Source organism: Eubalaena glacialis, chromosome 12, assembly GCF_028564815.1.
Source record: "Eubalaena glacialis isolate mEubGla1 chromosome 12, mEubGla1.1.hap2.+ XY, whole genome shotgun sequence".
NCBI classification, from domain to species: Eukaryota; Metazoa; Chordata; class Mammalia; order Artiodactyla; family Balaenidae; genus Eubalaena; species Eubalaena glacialis.
Window position 1 is genome coordinate 50,141,577 of NC_083727.1, and position 20,874 is coordinate 50,162,450.

General features: G+C 42.3%; 1 protein-coding gene across 1 annotated transcript in view; it reads left to right on the forward strand.

The window, feature by feature from the left end:
• The window catches only part of METTL24 (methyltransferase like 24), a 109,280-nt gene that overhangs the window by 30,113 nt on the left and 58,293 nt on the right, over positions 1-20,874 (forward strand). The window contains exons 2-3 of the mRNA XM_061207440.1: positions 3,348-3,446; positions 18,078-18,217. Of these exons, the coding sequence (XP_061063423.1) occupies positions 3,348-3,446; positions 18,078-18,217 (239 nt within the window). The remainder of the gene's footprint in view (positions 1-3,347; positions 3,447-18,077; positions 18,218-20,874) is intronic.

The following is a 20,874-nucleotide window of genomic DNA, read 5'->3' on the forward strand; positions in this document are numbered from 1 at the left end:
AGCCTCCCTCTTCTCTAGCTTATCCTTCGATTTGACAGTTAGGATGGGTATGTAATAGGGCTGGATGTGATGGGATTGGCTGTGTTCTTCTATGAAACACCTTCTCCATGCAGTTTCCCTCTCTGGGTTCCACAAATTCCTTCCCCTCTTTGCTCCTTCAGGCTCAGGGTTTGTAAGGGCTCCCTGGTGCTACCAGCTACAGGTATTGCATTACTCCTTGTTGGTTTCCTAAACTCTGCCTACACCTTTGTATTATAAATAGGCTCTCTATTAAATTCTTCCCACTGTATCCTGCTGGGACCTGGCCAATATTTCCCCAGTCACCCAGATGACAAAGTTGTTTGTAACCCAGATATCATAATCTGTATCTCTTGCATTATTTCTAGTAAACACTCTCCTCTAGGCTGGTCTACAACCAAATTAGAATCAAATAGAGCAGGGGTCAGCAAACCACAGCAGGCCCAATCCAGCCTGCCGGCTGTTTTTGTAAATGGAGTTTTATTGGAACACAGTCCTGACCATTTGTTTACTTACTGTCTTTGGCTGCTTTTGAGCTACAACAGGCGGTGAGGAATTGCAACAGAAACTGTATGGCCTGCAAAGCCTAAAATATTTGCTGTTTGACCTCTTATAGAAAAGTTTACAGATCCCTGATTTAGAGGAAAACCATAATGTGGGAACTTTATCATTTTCATCAAGAGGCTCCTGGGCCAGGTGCCAGGGTACTTGTCAGGGTCCCACAACAATGATGTGGGGAGTTTTAAACCCCAGGGCTGGACAAGCTTGCATGCAGCATTGTGTTGCTGTGCTGACAGCAGCGGCAACCTGGGAAGACACTCTTTGTCGTTAGACGCAAAAGGAGTGTGACCAAGCAAAACTAAGAGGCATTTGTACTAAAGTGTGTCTATAATTTATGATTTCATAATTAAGTAGTTTCCCAGAAAGAATGACTTTCCCTAACGTTTCAGCATTTCCCTGTCAAACTTATTTTGTATGTATCTGTCTCTCCCACCAGACTGTGAGCACCTCCCAGGAGCCTCCGGGTTTTATTCAAATGTGTGCCGACCAGTGCCTGGCACAGAGTGGCTGATGCTCAATAAGTATTGTTTGACTGAATGGTAATCAACAGCTAATTTAGAGAAGGAAAAAAGAAATAGGGGGTGGGAGCCATTAACTGGGAAGATATATTACTTAATGTTCTCAGGCTCTCTCTGACTGGAGTCTCTTGCCTACTCAACCTTCACAGAAGAGGAACAGCTATACGAAAAGCCTGTTTCCCAAAAAAAGGTGCCCTCAGGGCAGACTGACTACATAATTTGCAGGGCTCAGTACAGAATAAGAATGTGGAGGCTCTTGTTAAAAAATTATTAAGAGTGTCAGCACTGAGCCAAACACAAGCCCTTCTCAGACTGTGCAGGTGGCATGCCCATGAAACTGTCCCTGCCTTAAGGATTCCTGAGGAAAAGACAGCCTGTGGGAAATCAGTGAGGGTTCTTTCAGTCCAGAGGACTGCAGGGCTCTCAGCCACCGTGAGGCAGTGCAGACCTGAGAGCCACTAAGACTGTGGGCTCTCGGGACTTGGTGCAGTGATATGAGTCTCATAATGCCTAACCTGGAATAACGCTTTACCACTTACAAAGTGTCTACATTTATCTCTGACCCTCATGCCAGAGTGTACTCTTCTTCCCCAAGCCCACACACTTGGCTTCACACTGACTAACCTGCTTGCCCCCCGCTCTTCCTTGCTTTCCGTTTAACCCCCAAGTCACCTAGGCCACCCCATTTAGGGGCAAAAAACCCATAAACGTACTAAAGTGCCTCAGGGCTAGCCTGTTTTGATGTTTCTTTGTGGGTGACAGACAGTTCTTGCCATAATACCTGTCTTAGGCTATTCTGGCTGCCATAACAAAATACCACAGACTGGCTGGCTTACAAACAACAGAAATTTATTGCTCACAGTTCTGGAGGCTGGACGTTCAAGATGGGTGTGCCAGCACGGTGGGGTTCTGGTGAGGGCCCTCTTCTGGGCTGCAGATGGCTGACTTCTCTCTGTGTCCTCACATGGTGTTAGGGCCTAGGGAGCTATGAGGGGTCTCTTTTAAAAGAGCACTAATTCCATTCTTGAAGGCTCCACCCTCATGACATGAGCACCTCCCAAAAGTCCTACCCCCTAACATCATCACACTGGGCATTAGGATTTCAACATAAGAATTTGGGGTGGGAGACACACGTTCAGACCATTGCAATACCTGACTGGAGAACAATGTGTGTACACGAACAGTCCCTTTATTTTGTCCCCAGAACCCTCCCCTGCCCCTTTCCTCACCTTAAAATGGGGTTTAGGGGCCCATCTTAACCACTCTGCAGGAACCCCTGTGCCCAGACCCCCAGAGTCTTTCCTGACGCTAGATGTTCACCCTGCCAGCTGCTGGGGCTTCTCCCTGCCCAGGCCCCTGCCCTTCCCCATCATACACTCTGGGCAGTACTCTGCCCTTGGGATCACAGTGAGCCTCCGGAGGTTTCCAGGTGGTGACAACTATAGGCGGGGAACTTGAGCTCTAGCAAGGATTTTATGACTGGTGCTTCCTTTTGACTGGAGGGGTCCCCATTTTTGATTCTTCTAGATCACCACTACTTTCCTCCAACCCTTCATCTGCTCTACCCTTGCTGTAAACGGGGGCTTAGGGTTCTCATCCCCCTGCTCCTGGGAGCCCCTCATGTCCTCTGCTGAAAGCTGGAGGCTGTCCCACAGTGCTAGAAGGCCACCCTTGCCAGCCGTGGTAGTGCCAGCTCCAGGGACTGTTGGCAGGTGCATGGTCCAGACGACAGGTGCACTGAGGTCTAGAACTCTGGGTGCCGCCCCCCCCCTTGCTCGGGGGGAAGGTGCCCAAGCGCCCTGAGGATTCAGGCATTATGGGACCATGACAACAAAACTGGCCCCTAGGAGGCACCTATTTCTGAAGCTCTAAGCCTTGGAAACCATAGCAGGCAGGGGAGGTTTTCTCCACAATGGGGAGTGGCTCCAGGTAATACAAAGCTGCAGCTGAGAGAGCCTGATGGGATCGAGTGGAGTTTGCCTTTGATCAGAAGATCGAGACAGACATCCCCTCTAGCTTTTGCAGTCTCCTGCTTAATCTGGTAGCTGGGCTTTCTCAGGCCTCATTTGTCTCCCTGTGATTGATGTGGCCTTAACTATAGCAGCTCCGAACCAACTCCCTGCCGCAAAGTGCAGCCGTGTTTGTTTTGCAGGCGGCTAGTAGTCTTGCCTCGCTGATGCTCTGCATCCTTCCCACCCCCATCCCAAGCTCCTGATACCTTACACACTGACCTATGTTTTCTCCTTACAGGGTCCCCGGTGGCATATAGATCTCCAGCCTTGGGCAGGCCCTGCTCGGTCCCTGGATGAAGAAGCCTTGAGGTTCCTGAGATACATCAGCACCATTCAGGTTGTGTCTCAGGCACAAGTGGGTATGGAGACTCTGTAAAAGATGCTAATTGCACCCTTAAAAAAAAAATTTTATTTATTTATTTTTGGCTGCATCGGGTCTTAGTTGCAGTGCACAGGCTTCTCTCTAGTTGTGGTGCATGGGCTCTGTAGTTGTGGCACACGGGCTTAGTTGCCCCACGGCATATGGGATCTTAGTTCCCCGACCAGGGATCGAACCTGCATCCCCTGCACTGGAAGGCGGATTCTTAACCATTGGACCACCAGGGAAGTCCCGCTAATTACCCCCTTTTAAAGAAGGCTGGGGAGTTTCTCAGTGCCTCCTGATAGGGACTTGATAGAGTTTCTGAGGCCTTGCTGCTTAAATATATTCACTCACTTAGAGGCATATAATAGATGCCTTCCATCTGCTTCGGCATCTTATCCCTTCCAGGAGTATCGTCACCCTGAGATGTTTTAATGATTCATCCCGATGTGTTTTAAAGATCCACTTTAGAAAATTGTTCTGGAAAACCATGTGAAGCGACAGATTCGTGCCCATGAGTAGGCAGTCCAGTGTGTCACAAACCAAAACCATCATCTGGAGATTCAAATTCCATTTTGTATTTGGAGAAGTCTGCCTTTTCGCTTTTCTGCCACAGAAGCTTGGCAGACAGGGATGCGTTAGGCCAGAGAGTAAAGGAAGCTTTGCAGGCAGTAGGAAGAGAAGCTTACTGAATCCGGAGACTCTCTGTTCTTAGGGCACTTTAAATCATTACTGAGCACTGGCCTTCATTAGTGACTTAACACATTGTGGCAGCTCCTGCCCGGGCGACCCGAGCAGGCAGAGACCCTCCATTAAGGAGAGTCTATGGCTCTTGACACATTAATCAGGAGGTTCCATTCTCAAGTAGCCTGATCCTGAGGAAAGAGAGACGGAAAAGAAAATCAAGGCCCGAGGGAAAGTTCGCCCTGAGCTGAGAGGTGCTAGTAAATTAGAAACTCAGACTGCCTGTGAAGCTGCAGCTGGGGAGGCTGCACTGTGGAGCTGGTATGGCACTGGGGGTCCCTGGGTCTTTTGATCTCCCTTCGGCCCACTCGCTCTTGGCATCCCACTTCCCCTCCCAAACCTCACTGGCGGCCAAGCCCGTTTTTCATCCATGGGAGAGCGTATATTTCTGGAATTTTAGAAGGCTAGTTTAGCGGTAAAAGAAAGTCCCATTTCTCATATGATGCAGTCAGACAACCAGGAATTTTAATATTTGTCACCTAGACATGGAAGTAAAAGCTTGTTGAATTCATCATGAGTAATGGGATGATAAATTGGTCCCTGTGCTTTACATAATTTCATCTTATTTTGCTGCTGCAAATTAATTTGGTGGACTTAGACAATTAAAATACTGAAATTTTAATTTTATAGTTTGGTTTTACGCGAAGAATAAGAAGCTGGATCTCTTAACTATGACTTTAAGAAGCCCTTAAAAGCCCTAGAGAAAAATGAGAGGTGTTAAATTTATGAGTTGAATTTGAGAATTGTGAGCTTCACCCCCCAGTATAAATTGACCACATGAAAGCCTCTAAATTCTATTTTATATGTATTTCAGGTTAATGTTCTGTAACTTATAAAAGGCATGTTAACTTAGAAGAAGCTCTTGAGGCATGAAAGTGTTATTTTAAGCCCCTCTTGGAGTTTTCCTATGAGGTATGGGCTGAGAGGGAAAAAATTCTTTAAAAAAAGCATCCTGTGATGTAGTTTAATGTTGTGACCCTGGGAAGTTTATTTTGCTTGTTTGGCTCTGGCTGTTCTGATCTTGAAAATGAAGAGATTGTATCAAATTATTTCTAAGGTCCCTCCCAGCTCCGTGAGCCTGTACTTTGTTAAGACTAGTGTAGAATTGTTATTAACCAAGTATTACTGAGCACCTACTATGTGCCAGGAACATAGGCCTTGGGAATACAGTCTCTGCCCTCAGGTGGCTAACAAACTAGTTGGGAAGGTAGATAAATGGACATATAATTATTATTCAGCTTGATGAGTATAATAATAGAGATTTGGTTGTTAAAGCTCGCTAGAAGATTTTTCATCCTCTAGAAAGAACAAGATAAAGTTCTGGACCTCACAATTGTTTTGTAATCAGAGGTCATTTTACCCAGTTAAAGTCCTGTGCTTTTGTGTGCTTCCGAGTCACTAGACCAGCAGGTGGGAGCTCATCAGAGATGACACTAACTGGTTTAATCAGAATCCTACTGACCAGTGCTCCCTCCCCCTCTCTATGTAATGCAGAGTTTTTGGCTGCTTTGGGAGCTTATGCCTCATTGAGAACTCATCTTGACAATGAAAGCCTACAAAGCTGGCAGAATATTAGAGTCACTATTACCTAAAATTTTCATAGTTAGCAGTAGTGGGTCATAATGGGCAAGGGAAAAAAAAAACAAAAAAACCCCTCTGTAGGTACTTAAGCAAATCCCACCTCCATCCTCTTACACTGCTTTAATATATATATATATATATATATATATATATATATATATATTTCCCTCAAATCCGTGTTCAAGCTTGTACAGCAAGGCGTAGCATTTGATATGTTTATCAGTTGATTTATTCATTCCTCAATTCAGCAGGCATTTGTTGAGTACCTGCTCTGTGGATGACGCTGTGCTAGGCACTGGCTGGGATGTCAAACCTGAATTAAATACCGCCCCCCACAGTGGTGAACGGCTAGGATGCAAGATAACTGTGTGTTCTCTAACAGGGTGGACAGATGGGGTGGGTAAACTTCCCCAGGCCAAAGGAGCTTGGGAACAGAAGCACAGATCAAGGTATTTGGGTAGAGTGGGCATAACATCAAGCTCAGTTTTACTAGGTATTGTTTTCTAATGTGAAAGGCCATGGTTACATCTCTGAGTTCTGGAGTAGATGATACACTGCTGCTAACAAGAAACAGTTAAATCATAAACCCAGTGCTGTGTTCTAAAGGAAGGCTCCAGATCCAGCTTTTTATGGCAACCCCCGAACCATATGCCTTCAGGAAGCATGGCTTGCAGTACAAAATTAATCTAAGCAACAGTTGCTGTTTTAAAAAGAAAAAATACGTTTTAAAGTCAGTCTATCTATCTATCTATCTATCTATCTATCTATCTATCTATCTATCTATCTAATCATCTACCCATCTAACTAATTGTAAGAATGACATAAGAACCTACGGATCTAGAGATTCAGATTTTACAAATTTATAACAATAGTTTCTATTATATTTACTGCTACACACACATGCACACACATACAAACTGGGAAAAAAGCAACAAAAATACAACTCTTTCCTTGATATTTTACCTTTCAAAATAATGTATTTCATTAACATACAGTTTGATTACTGAAGCGATTCTTGCCAAGTCCCCAAAATTTAAGGGCTCCCTTTGCCAGATTCTACTTATGGGTTGGCAGAAATGCTATTCAGGCTTTTGGGATACAAAATGAAAGGAAAATAAATTAGATCCCTTCAAGTTAAATAACTACAAAGCATTTCAGAAAACATTTTTTCCTGGAGTCTGTTTTCCTTTATCCAGGCTTAATTCTGTTTATATGGCTAAAATGACAAGGGGAATTAGAGAGAGGGAGAAAAAACCCCATAATTACCTGAGTTAGAGCTTAGCTAGGAGTTACTGCCCTCGCTGATTTTGCTCACAAGAGAGTTCATTGAAGCCTTGGCCATAAATCTTAACAAGAAAGTTTGAAAAATCAATATTTAATTAATTTTTAGGAGCTGAATTTTACTGATTCCTTACTCCTAGTTGTTTTCAAAAGCTAATGTCTATAAATGAGATGGTTAATAAATGGTTAAAATGGAAAAACTTCTGTGTTCTATTTTTGAGCTAGGAGAGGAAAGGGGAACTTAGCAGAGATTGAATGGAAAAGAATGTTTTTCCAATAGGGATATCTGTGCAAGACGAAGTCTGTGGAAGAAGAAGAAATGCTTAAAGTGTTAACTTTAATAGAATAAAACTCCACTCCTCAAGGTTTAGTGGAGGAGCAGCTGAACCTCAAAGCCGTGAATCTTTTTTTTCTTTTTTTAACATCTTTATTGGAGTATAATTGCTTTACAATGGTGTGTTAGTTTCTGCTTTATAACAAAGTGAATCAGCTATACATATACATATATCCCCATATCTCCTCCCTCTTGCATCTCCCTCCCTCCCACCCTCCCTATCCCACCCCTCTAGGTGGTCACAAAGCACCGAGCTGATCTCCCTGTGCTATGCGGCTGCTTCCCACTAGCTATCTGTTTTACGTTTGGTAGTGTATATATGTCCATGCCACTCTCTCACTTTGTCCCAGCTTACCCTTCCCCCTCCCCATATCCTCAAGTCCATTCTCTGGTAGGTCTGTGTCTTTATTCCCGTCTCGCCCCTAGGTTCTGCATGACCTTTTTTTTTTCTATATATATATTCTATATTTCATATATATGTGTTAGCATACTGTATTTGTTTTTCTCTTTCTGACTTACTTCACTCTGTATGACAGACTCTAGGTCCATCCACCTCACTACAAATAACTCAATTTCGTTTCTTTTTATGGCTGAGTAATATTCATTGTATATATGTGCCACATCTTCTTTATCCATTCATCTGTTGATGGACACTTAGGTTGCTTCCATGTCCTGGCTATTGTAAATAGAGCTGCAATGAACATTTTGGTACATGACTCTTTTTGAATTATGGTTTTCTCAGGGTATATGCCCAGTAGTGGGATTGCTGGGTCGTATGGTAGTTCTATTTTTAATTTTTTAAGGAACCTTCATACTGTTCTCCATAGTGGCTGTATCAATTTACATTCCCACCAACAGTGCGAGAGTGTTCCCTTTTCTCCACACCCTCTCCAGCATTTATTGTTTGTAGATTTTTTGATGATGGCCATTCTGACCGGTGTGAGATGATATCTCATTGTAGTTTTGATTTGCATTTCTCTAATGATTAATGATGTTGAGCATTCTTTCATGTGTTTGTTGGCACTCTGTATATCTTCTTTGGAGAAATGTCTGTTTAGGTCTTCTGCCCATTTTTGGATTGGGTTGTTTGTTTTTTTGATATTGAGCTGCATGAGCTGCTTGTAAATTTTGGAGATTAATCCTTTGTCAGTTGCTTCATTTGCAAATATTTTCTCCCATTCTGAGGGTTGTCTTTTGGTCTTGTTTATGGTTTCCTTTGCTGTGCAAAAGCTTTTAAGTTTCATTAGGTCCCATTTGTTTATTTTTGTTTTTTTTTCCATTTCTCTAGGAGGTGGGTCAAAAAGGATCTTGCTGTGATTTATGTCATAGAGTGTTCAGCCTATGTTTTCCTCTAAGAGTTTGATAGTGTCTGGCCTTACATTTAGGTCTTTAATCCATTTTGAGTTTCTTTTTGTGTATGGTGTTAGGGAGTGTTCTAATTTCATACTTTTACATGTAGCTGTCCAGTTTTCCCAGCGCCACTTATTGAAGAGGCTGTCTTTTCTCCACTGTATATTCTTGCCTCCTTTATCAAAGATAAGGTGACCATATGTGTGTGGGTTTATCTCTGGGCTTTCTATCCTGTTCCATTGATCTATGTTTCTGTTTTTGTGCCAGTACCATACTATCTTGATGACTGTAGCTTTGTAGTATAGTCTGAAATCAGGGAGCCTGATTCCCTCCAGCTCCAGCTCCATTTTTCGTTCTCAAGATTGCTTTGGCTATTCGGGGTCTTTTGTGTTTCCATACAAATTGTGAAATTTTTTGTTCTAGTTCTGTGAAAAATGCCATTGGTAGTTTGATAGGGATTGCATTAAATCTGTAGATTGCTTTGGGTAGTATAGTCATTTTCACAATGTTGATTATTCCAATCCAAGAACATGGTATATCTCTCCATCTATTTGTATCATCTTTAATTTCTTTCATCAGTGTCTTATAATTTTCTGCATACAGGTCTTTTGTCTCCTTAGGTAGGTTTATTCCTAGATATTTTATTCTTTTTGTTGCAATGGTAAATGGGAGTGTTTTCTTAATTTCACTTTCAGATTTTTCATCATTAGTGTATAAGAATGCCAGGGATTTCTGTGCATTAATTTTGTATCCTGCTACTTTACCAAATTCATTGATTAGCTCTAGTAGTTTTCTGGTAGCATCTGTAGGATTCTCTATGTATAGTATCATGTCATCTGCAAACAGTGACAGCTTTACTTCTTCTTTTCCAATTTGGATTCCTTTTATTTCTTTTTCTTCTCTGATTGCTGTGGCTAAAACTTCCAAAACTATGTTGAATAATAGTGGTGAGAGTGGGCAGCCTTGTCTTGTTCCTGATCTTAGTGGAAATGGTTTCAATTTTTCACCATTGAGGACGATGTTGGCTGTGGGTTTGTCATATATGGCCTTTATTATGTTCAGGAAAGTTCCCTCTATGCCTACTTTCTGGAGGGCTTTTATCATAAATGGGTGTTGAATTTTGTCAAAAGCTTTTTCTGCATCTATTGAGATGATCATATGGTTTTTATTCTTCAATTTGTTAATATGGTGTATCACATTGATTGATTTGCGTATATTGAAGAATCCTTGCATTCCTGGAATAAACCCCACTTGATCATGGTGTATGATCCTTTTAACGTGCTGTTGGATTCTGTTTGCTAGTATTTTGTTGAGGATTTTTGCATCTATGTTCATCAGTGATATTGGCCTGTAGTTTTCTTTCTTTGTGACATCTTTGTCTGGTTTTGGTATCAGGGTGATGGTGGCCTTGTAGAATGAGTTTGGGAGTGTTCCTCCCTCTGCTATATTTTGGAAGAGTTTGAGAAGGATAGGTGTTAGCTCTTCTGTAAATGTTTGATAGAATTCGCCTATGAAGCCATCTGGTCCTGGGCTTTTGATTGTAGGAAGATTTTTAATCACAGTTTCAATTTCAGTGCTTGTGATTGGTCTGTTCACATTTTCTATTTCTTCCTGGTTCTGTCTCGGCAGGTTGTGCATTTCTAAGAATTTCTCCATTTCTTCCAGGTTGTCCAATTTATTGGCTTGTAGTAATCTCTCATGATCCTTTGTATTTCTGCAGTGTCAGTTGTTACTTCTCCTTTTTCATTTCTAATTCTATTGATTTGAGTCTTCTCCCTTTTTTTCTTGATGAGTCTGGCTAATGGTTTATCAATTTTGTTTATCTTCTCAAAGAACCAGCTTTTAGTGTTATTGATCTTTGCTATCGTTTCCTTCATTTCTTTTTCATTTATTTCTGATCTGATCTTTCTGATTTCTTTCCTTTTGGTAACTTTGGGGTTTTTTTGTTCTTCTTTCTCTAATTGCTTTAGGTGCAAGGTTAGGTTGTTTCTTTGAGATGTTTCCTGTTTCTTAAGGTAGGATTGTATTGCTATAAACTTCCCTCTTAGAACCGCTTTTGCTGCATCCCATAGGTTTTGAGTCATCGTTTCTCCATTGTCATTTGTTTCTAGGTATTTTATGATTTCCTCTTAGATTTCCTCCGTGATCACTTGGTTATTAAGTAGTGTATTGTTTAGCCTCCATGTGTTTGTATTTTTTACAGATCTTTTCCTGTAATTGATATCTAGTCTCATAGCGTTGTGGTCGGAAAAGATACTTGATACGATTTCAATTTTCTAAAATTTACCAAAGCTTGATTTGTGACCCAAGATATGATCTATCCTGGAGAATGTTCCATGAGCACTTGAGAAGAATGTGTATTCTGTTGTTTTTGGATGGAATGTCCTATAAATATCAATTAAGTCCATCTTGTTTAATGTATCATTTAAAGCTTGTGTTTCCTTATTTATTTTAATTTTGGATGATCTGTCCATTGGTGAAAGTGGTGTGTTAAAGTCCCCTACTATGATTGTGTTACTGGCTATTTCCCCTTTTATGGCTGTTAGTATTTGCCTTATGTATTGAGGTGCTCCTATGTTGGGTGCATAAATATTTACAATTGTTATATCTTCTTCTTGGATCGATCCCTTGATCATTATGTAGTGTCCTTCTTTGTCTCTTGTAATAGTCTTTATTTTAAAGTCTATTTTGTCTGATATGAGAATTGCTACTCCAGCTTTCTTTTGATTTCCATTTGCATGGAATATCTTTTTCCATCCCCTCACTTTCAGTCTGTATGTGTCCCTAGGTCTGAAGTGGGTCTCTTGTAGATAGCATATATACGGGTCTTGTTTTTGTATCCATTCAGCGAGTCTGTGTCTTTTGGTGGGAGCATTTAATCCATTTACATTTAAGGTAATTATCGATATGTATGTTCCTATTCCCATTTTCTTAATTGTTTGGGGTTTGTTATTGTAGGTCGTTTCCTTCTCTTGTGTTTCCTGCCTAGAGAAGTTCCTTTAGCATTTGTTGTAAAGCTGGTTTGGTGGTGCTGAACTCTCTCAGCTTTTGCTTGTCTGTAAAGGTTTTTATTTCTCCATCAAATCTGAATGAGATCCTTGCTGGGTAGAGTAATCTTGGTTGTAGGTTTTTCTCCTACATCACTTTAAATATGTCCTGCCACTCCCTTCTGGCTTGCAGAGTTTCTGCTGAAAGATCAGCTGTTTACCTTATGGGGATTTCTCTTGTGTGTTATTTGTTGATTTTCCCTAGCTGCTTTTAATATGTTTTCTTTGTATTTAATTTTTGATAGTTTGATTAATATGTGTCTTGGTGTGTTTCTCCTTGGATTTATCCTGTATGGGACTCTCTGTGCTTCCTGGACTTGATTAACTATTTCCTTTCCCATATTAAGGAAGTTTTCAACTATAATCTCTTCAAATATTTTCTCAGTCCCTTTCTTTTTCTCTTCTTCTTCTGGGTCCCCTCTAATTCGAATGTTGGTGCATTTAATGTTGTCCCAGAGGTCTCTGAGACTGTCCTCAGTTCTTTTCATTCTTTTTTCTTTATTCTGCTCTGCAGTAGTTATTTCCACTATTTATCTTCCAGGTCACTTATCCATTCTTCTGCCTCAGTTATTCTGCTATTGATCCCTTCTAGAGAATTTTTAATTTCATTTATTGTGTTGTTCATCATTGTTTCTTTGCTCTTTAGTTCTTCTAGGTCCTTGTTAAACGTTTCTTGTATTTTCTCTATTCTATTTCCAAGATTTTGGATCATCTTTACTATCATTATTCTGAATTTTTCAGGTAGACTGCCTATTTCCTCTTCATTTATTAGGTCTGGTGGGTTTTTACCTTGCTCCTTCATCTGCTGTGTGTTTTTCTGTCTTCTCATTTTGCTTAACTTACTGTGTTTGGGGTCTCCTTTTTGCAGGCTGCAGGTTCGTGGTTCCCGTTGTTTTTGGTGTCTGTCCCCAGTGGCTGAGGTTGGTTCAGTGGGTTGTGTAGGCTTCCTGGTGGAGGGGACTAGTGCCTGTGTTCTGGTGGATGAGGTTGGATCTTGTCTTTCTGGTGGGCAGGTCCACGTCTGGTGGTGTGTTTTGGGGTGTCTTTGGCCTTATTATGATTTTAGGCAGCCTCTCTGCTAATGGATGGGGCTGTGTTCCTGTCTTGCTAGTTGTTTGGCATAGGGTGTCCAGCACTGTAGCTTGCTGGTCGTTGAGTGAAGCTGGGTCTTGGCACTGAGATGGAGATCTCTGGGAGATTTTCGCCGTTTGATATTATGTGGAGCTGGGAGGTCTCTTGTGGACCACTGTCCTGAGGTTGGCTCTCCCACCGCAGAGGCACAGCACTGACTCCTGGCTGGAGCACCAATAGCCTTTCATCCACACGGCTCAGAATAAAAGGGAGAAAAAATAGAAAGAAAGAAAGAGGATAAAATAAAATAAAGTAAAGTAAAATAAAATAAAGTTATTAAAATAAAAAATAATTATTAAGAAAAAAAATTTTTTAAGTAAAACAAAAAAACGGACGGACAGAACCCTAGGACAAATGGTGAAAGCAAAGCTATACAGACAAAATCACACACAGAAGCATACACATACACACAAAAAGGGAAAAATATATAAATATCATTGCTCCCAAAGTCCAAGTTCTCAATTTGGGATGATTTGTTGTCTATTCAGGTATTCCACAGATGCAGGTACATCAAGTTGATTGTGGAGATTTAATCCGCTGCTCCTGAGGCTGCTGGGAGAAATTTCCCTTTCTCTTCTTTGTTCGCACAGCTCCCGGGGTTCAGCTTTGGATTTGGACCCGCCTCTGCGTGTAGGTCGCCTGAGGGCGTCTGTTCTTCTCTCAGACAGGAAGGGGTTAAAGGAGCAGCTGATTCGGGGGCTCTGGCTCACTCAGGCTGCGGGGAAGGAGGGGTACGGATGCGGGGCAAGCCTGCAGTGGCGGAGGCCGGCGTGACGTTGCACCAGCCTGAGGCGCGCCGTGCGTTCTCCCGGGGAAGTTGTCCCTGGATCACGGGACCCTGGCAGTGGGGGGCTGTACAGGCTCCCGGGAGGGGAGGTGTGGAGAGTGACCTGTGCTGCACACAGGCTTCTTGGTGGCGGCAGCAGCAGCCTTAGCGTCTCATGCCCGTCTCTGGGGTCCGTGCTGATAGCCGCGGCTCGCGCCCGTCTCTGGAGCTGCTTTAAAAGGCGCTCTGAATCCCCTCTCCTCGCGCACCAGGAAACAAAGAGGCCAGAAATAGTCTCTTGCCTGTTCGGCAGTTCCAGACTTTATCCCGGACTTCCTCCCGGCCAGCTGTGGCGCACTAGCCCCTTCAGGCTGTGTTCACGCAGCCAACCCCAGTCCTCTCCCTGGGATCTGCCCTCCAAAGCCTGAGCCTCAGCTCCCAGCCCCCGCCCGCCCCTGCGGGTGAGCAGACAAGCCTCTCGGGCTGGTGAGTGCTGGTCGGCACCGATCCTCTGTGCGGGAATCTCTCCGCTCTGCCCTCTGCACCCCTGTTGCTGCGCTCTCCTCCACGGCTCGGAAGCTTCCCCCCTCCGCCACCTGCAGTCTCCGCCCGCGAAGGGGCTTCCTAGTGTGTGGAAACCTTTCCTCCACAGCTCCGTCCCACTGGTGCAGGTCCCATCCGTGTTCTTTTGTCTCTGCTTTGTCTTTTTCCTTTTGCCCTACCCAGGTACGTGGGGAGTTTCTTGCCTTTTGGAAGGTCTAAGGTCTTCTGCCAGCGTTGAGTAGGTGTTCTGTAGGAGTTGTTCCACATGTAGATGTATTTCTGATGTATTTGTGGGGAGAAAGGTGATCTCCACGTCTTACTCTTCCGTCATCTTGAAGCTCCTCTCCAGCCCTGAATCTTGACCATTAATACTTGCTGGACTCTTGGGGGCCTCTGGCTAATTGTAGGGGCTGCCTCTCTGGCCCTTTGTTAGGGGTGAGGTTGGAGAGGCTGCTGTTTTCAGTTGAAAGCTCTGGCCCAAGTGTAGCCTCTTCCCTTAATTTGCTAAGGCACAGGTGAGGCCAGGCTGGAACATTTCAGTGGGACTTTACAAAAGGCTGCCAGGAAACTCACAGGACCACCTGCGTAACAATCACCTGGGGGAGCTTATTAAAATGCATGTTCACATGCATCGGCCTCAAAGATTCTGATTTTATAGAATGGAGTGGGACTCAAGAATTTGCATTTTTAAGTACTCCCGCATCCATCAGAATGTAGGTGGGCCACACCTTGAGAAACACAATGGGAGAGGCTAGAGTTAGGTTTAAATGGGGTTGGGAGGGTACTATGAAGAAGTACCTGCGAATGTCCATCTCCTGATCTGTCTTTGGAGGCTCTTAGGGAGAGTACATACAAAGAAACAATAGCAAATCATCATACCATTTTAATAAATAAATAAATCATCATACCACTTTAATAAAAATACCCCCAGGAAGCTGCCCTAGAACAAAAGGTTCAGGCTTAGGAGATCCAGGCACGTCTTTGGAGCCCACCAAACTGCCTGGGCTTAACTAACTGCCTGCAGGAGCCAGGGCGTGGAACCAAGTTCCAGTGAAGGTTGAAGGCATCATAATCTACGTACTAGTGAAAACCAGCCAGATGAACATTGAGCTTTGACTAATTAGATTAGCAGCTTCTCCTTTGGGTGGGTGAGTGGAAGCAAGAAGTGGGCAGGCAGAGGCATAATTTCCATTTATTTGTGGGAGAATCGTAGGAAATGAATTATACAAATTAACATGTTGATGGATCCAGTTAATAAGTGTGTTCTGTACTAGTTGCTTGAGAGAAGATTCAATTCCATTTTCCATTATCACTTTTTTCTTTAAACCGTGGTTGTGGATAGAGAAGTATTGAGAGAAAGATACTGGGTTGAAGATATTGACAAAAATTAATCAATAGTGAATCTGAGAAAGAAATGGAAAATTTTATTCAGGCCAAACTGAGGATTATAACCTGGGACATGGTCTCTCAGCTCTGAGGACTATTCTGAGGAAGTTAGAGGGGAGGTTAATAGATATTTGATTTTGACAAAGGGGTCCGTGCAATCAAGCACACATCTTGGGAGAAAGTTACTATTAATGGCAAGGAACAGGTATCTTAGTTAATAGTTTTAGTGCCTTTCTAAGTATGGGCAGATGCAAGAAACAGGATTCATACATTTTCCCCTGAAAATATCTAACTATCTGAAGGCCTATTCTGCCAGTTTTTCCAGAGCACAGAATGTCTCATCCTGATTTTTGCCCTGAATTCCTTTCAGGGTGTATTGTAGGTCAGTGACTGCAGTGGCTAATGAGATTCTTGTAGAACTAGGTGGTGGGCAACATTCTTTATTCTACAATCTCCTCCCTTTTGGTCTTAATTTTGACCAAGGTTTGGGAGGCATTTCATGATCAATTTGTCTCACAGCACTAGGAGTGCTCATTCCCAGCTCAGTCAAGGATTTCATTGATAGGCTACTTAATGTGCTATTACTGGACTTGGCCCTGTTTACTATAGTCAAAAGCCTCTGGACCATCTGTCTTTCTAGTCTGTTATGGTCTAGGAAATGCTTGCTCTTGTTGCTTCTCATATCCAGAGTTACACTATTACAATCTTTGATCTTATAGGACTATATATTTGGTCAATTGTTTCAAGTCATCTAATCATCATTAATTTTATTGAAGGCTCCATCACACATATGGTAGTACTACAAGAAACAATTATCTTGCAAAATAGGCAGACTACAAGTAATATAGCTAGTAACATTAATAAGGTCCTAAGTAAGTATTTAAGCTAAGAATTTCCATTAGTTGAGGCCCAGTATCTCCCCAGGTCATCTGACCCAGTCTGTTCTGCACTAGTCTCTATCTTTAAGGGGAAAGATGTATTGGCATTGTACGTAAAGTTCACCAAAGATGTCTGCACATACAAGGCAAGTGGTGGGTTATAAAATTTCATGTTTAAATTTTTCTTGCCTTAAAATGTGAGTTTTTATTTCATCAAAAGAACAGTTAACTATTTAGGATTTCACTTTTTAAGCTTTCCTATAAAATGTCCAGATTCTAGCAGAAGGCTCTCTCTCAGTCACTGATAGATAGTGCTAGGATGATTTTGCCAGGCCAGCCCTAGATTACAGCAAGAATAAGGGAGATGCTGGCTCCACGTAATATGCTCTTTTCAGATTAACATTTTGGAAAATCAGTTAAATAAAAGGATTGGGCAAGTCTAGAGTACCTTCTTAAGAAGAAAATTGTCCTGTTATGTTTTCCAGTGCATTAAAGCAATGAACCTCAAAACATCCTTTGCATCTGGAGTGGTCTGTTGTCTGTGATGTGACAGCAAGAGCTGCTGCATGATTCATGGAGCATCATGATGACTATGAGAGTTTTGAGGGATTAGGTGGAAATACTGTTGCTCAGTAAGATAAATACCTCGGCCACAGAACTTGTTTTCTTTGGTTCCAACAGCCTCAGTTGTGCACACTGTGCCAGCCTCAAACACAAGTCAGAATTCCTCACTAAGTATGTTTACTTAATGTGCATTTGAAATTAGAGACTGGCTTCCTTCCACTTGACTTAGATACATGTTCCTTTTGGTTTTCTTATCTAATTTTGATGGATGAGTTAAGAGAGGTGCTTTGGCTAGCTCTGGAAAACCTCCTTCCTGGCTGGGGCTCTTGCCCTTTCCCCCAGGAGGAATTTCAATGGACCAGTGTATCACAGAGGGTACTGTCTTGTTAGTAGGGACTATGCATTAGTCTCACTTGACCCCAAGCTGTTTACCTTGGTTAACACATGCTTGGTCGGACCATGGTGGCCCGACCTTATCTGCCTGAGATAAAGAGTAGATAATCTTGTATCCTTCGAAGATCTATGCTCTTGGTCATATCTCACAACTTCTAATAGGAATGCTGTGGGTAACAGACCTCTGTGGTTTGGGAGCACTGTTCTCCATGTCTGGAATGCCCTTCTTGGTCTCAGCCTCTTAGTCAACTTCTGTTCCTCCTCCAAGACTAACACACCTCTGCAGAGCTTTCCTGACTTTTCCTCCCTGCCTTCCTTGCTCCTGATTTGTTCTCCCCTGTATACTCTGTGCACAAGGCTATAGCAGTTCTTAACTTCCCTTCAAACCTGCCTCTAGTCTCCATGAGGTTACTTATAATCTAGTATTTGGAATTCCTCCAAACATTTTACAGCAGTCTTGTGATTCCCTGGGGAGGGGAGTAGTTAGCAGTGGAGAAGGACATAACTCTCCCGTTACGGTTTTCAGGGACTGGGAAAGCAGTTAAGTCTCTACCTACCATCTATCACCCAATGCTTTAAATTATTCACATTGATTTCCAATCCTTACAGATTGCGTGTGATCACGTGAGCACAGACAGCCTGGCTACTGACTCCAGCCCTTCAAAAAAGCCCTGGTCTGTCTGTCTTGATGACAGGTTTGGCTTAGCTCATCAAATTCGCAACAAGCAGTGCCGCCTCTATTCTTTAGGGTAAGTACATTTTACAGCAGAAAACAAAAAACGTTCCTGCAGGCAGCCAAGGCTTTTTCAGCAACACAAATTATGAATGGTTGCAGGGTATAACGGGTGCTATGCTTCTTCTCCTGCCATCATTTCAGACTCATCTGTCTGTTATGTAACTGTGGGCACTTGCAGAGCACCAGTGGCCAGGGCCACTGTCTCTCCCATTCTGTTGGTAGTAAGTTGACAACTTCCATTTTCAGCATGATGATGATCCTCTTGGTGAAGCCAATGATTCTCAGCTAGAATTAGAGCATTCTTATTAGAAACAGGAAAGTATTAAGAATGCACCTAGAAAAAAAAAGAACAGTGAGTATATTAGAAATTTTATACTCAGTTATGATGAGTGACCCAAGACAAATGGCCACTGTTGGATTTTTATGTTTTATGTTTATTTTATGTTTAATGCCAATGGTAAATCTGTGTGTACTTTTACACTGAAAAAAGAAAGAAGAGGGAACTCCTATGAAAATAATGAGATTTTGTCAAAACTGTCGGAAATATTGATATTCAGTTATTCAGGCTGAAAATGACTTAAATGTACGCATAGATATAGAGAGCTTTTTGTAAAAGGGTGAATATAAAATAATGAGATTATATAAAAAATATACGAAATGCATCAGTATTCATATAAACAGTCCTGAGAATTTGCAAATTATATATGTCTCAAAAAAAAGGCAGGAGAGGGTTATTTTTGTTTGGAATACCCTGTTGCATCGACTCTAGAAGCTGTGTGGTTAGGTTCTCAGGCAAGATCCCTGGAGTCCTTTACAAAATACTGGGGACCCTCACAAGTGTCCTCTGCTTGTTCCTGCTTGGCTCATGAGTGACAACTGCCACCCAGAATCCTAGATGATAAGGGTTCAGAGCTGACCTTTGGGTGCTGTGGAGACCCACCAAAAGGTGCTAACGCATAGAGGATCATGACCGATGTCAAACTTCACCAAACAAGGATTCTTAGAGTCATTGTGGATTAAAACAAAAGCAAAAACAACAAGTTTGAAATAAGTTTCAGGATAATGGAGACATTCTTCTATGGGTTAAATGAAGAGCCATGGTGTATATCAGTGGAGCGTGGTACACAGTAGGCACTAAATATATATTTGCTACATAAAGATTGCTTGAGGTAAGAAGACTAAAGAGGGAAGCTGGTTCTACCGTGATTTAAACTAGGAGCCTGAAGATTAGGAAATGAGTTGCTCAGCCAGTTGATTAGAACAGAGCTCTTTTTTCTGGGAGCCTACCAGCTATGATGCAAGATTGGATAAAGAATGGGAACTTGTGACAGTCGAGTTTATTTTATATCATATTAACAATGTATGAAAGTAGGTCGTAAAAATAATTGCATAGTACTACATGCAAATTAGAGATCTCAGCTTAGTCCTCTTTTCTTGCTCCAAACTGCCTTTATGTTTTGGTTAATATTTTACACCCGGGAATAATTTCATTTAAAGCATACAACTGTGTAAAACAAAACTGCGAAAGCTGTTTTGGGGGAAATTTTTCACGTTCCTTTTTGCTTTCCTTATACTTCAGAGCCATTAGATGAAGTGGTTCTGCTGTGAGATTTCAGATTATTACATGTAAAAAAGGGAGTTTCTTATTTTCAGTTAAATGTTCACTATTCAAAATCAACTTTGTAAAGAGCAGATAGGAGCAGTTGAATCCCACTGGGAAAAGAAATGAATAGATTTTAAGTGCCAACATTTGATTTAAAACCTAACAATGCTTAATTGAAAACTGGAAACTAAAGAAAATATTTCTTATGTCCTAAAAAAGGATGCTTTGGATTGTGGATGTTTATGTTGATTGTCCTGTTACTCAGGATTCACCTGAGAATCTTCTCAGGTGAATTGCTTGCTTCAGGGGCAGGTAAATAGCCAACTGACAACACCTCAATTGATGCTGAGGGAAGAAGTGGTGGTCCTGAGGTGCAAGCATTTAGGCATGTTGGGATAGCTGTGAGATAGGTGGGGAGGGCAGGTGGCAGGTGGGTCACGGGGCGCCCACATCCAGGCAGTATGTGCTACAAACCTCAGGGCTGTGGCAGCCATTCCTATCCTGAGCATAATGAATGAAGCTGCAACGGGGGGTGGGGGGGGGGTGGTGGCCTTCTGGGGGTAAGAGGAAGAAGGGATCTGAGGACATACTGATCAGAAAGCAGAGGCTGAATGCCCTCCTTCTGATCCATGTCCTACCTTTCTTCCACTCCCAAGAACTGAAGCAGCTATCACCTCTACCTTCTCTCTGATGTCTGAAATTTCTTTACTAAGAATCAAAGCTTTTTATTCTGCAGTTAATGTAAAAGACATTTTTCTAGGAGAGTGTACTCTGAGTAAAGTTCAGTTGAAAATTTAAAGAAGATCCTTTTTAGTTTTGAAAAGGGGTAGAATAGACCAATTAAGATAGGGGAAGGCACTGAAAAGGAAGGTTATGTTACGGAGAAGGGGAAAGAGAAGAGATGTGAAGAGAGGCTGCAGGTTCACATGATAATATTGTCTACTGCACGACTTCAGATGGGGCCTGCCCTGAAAGTCTTCTTGTGTGTGAGGTGGAAGGGTGATGGTGGGGAGATGGGGTGGGGATGAGGGTGGTAGCTGAAGTGAATTGGGAAAATCACCTTTTTA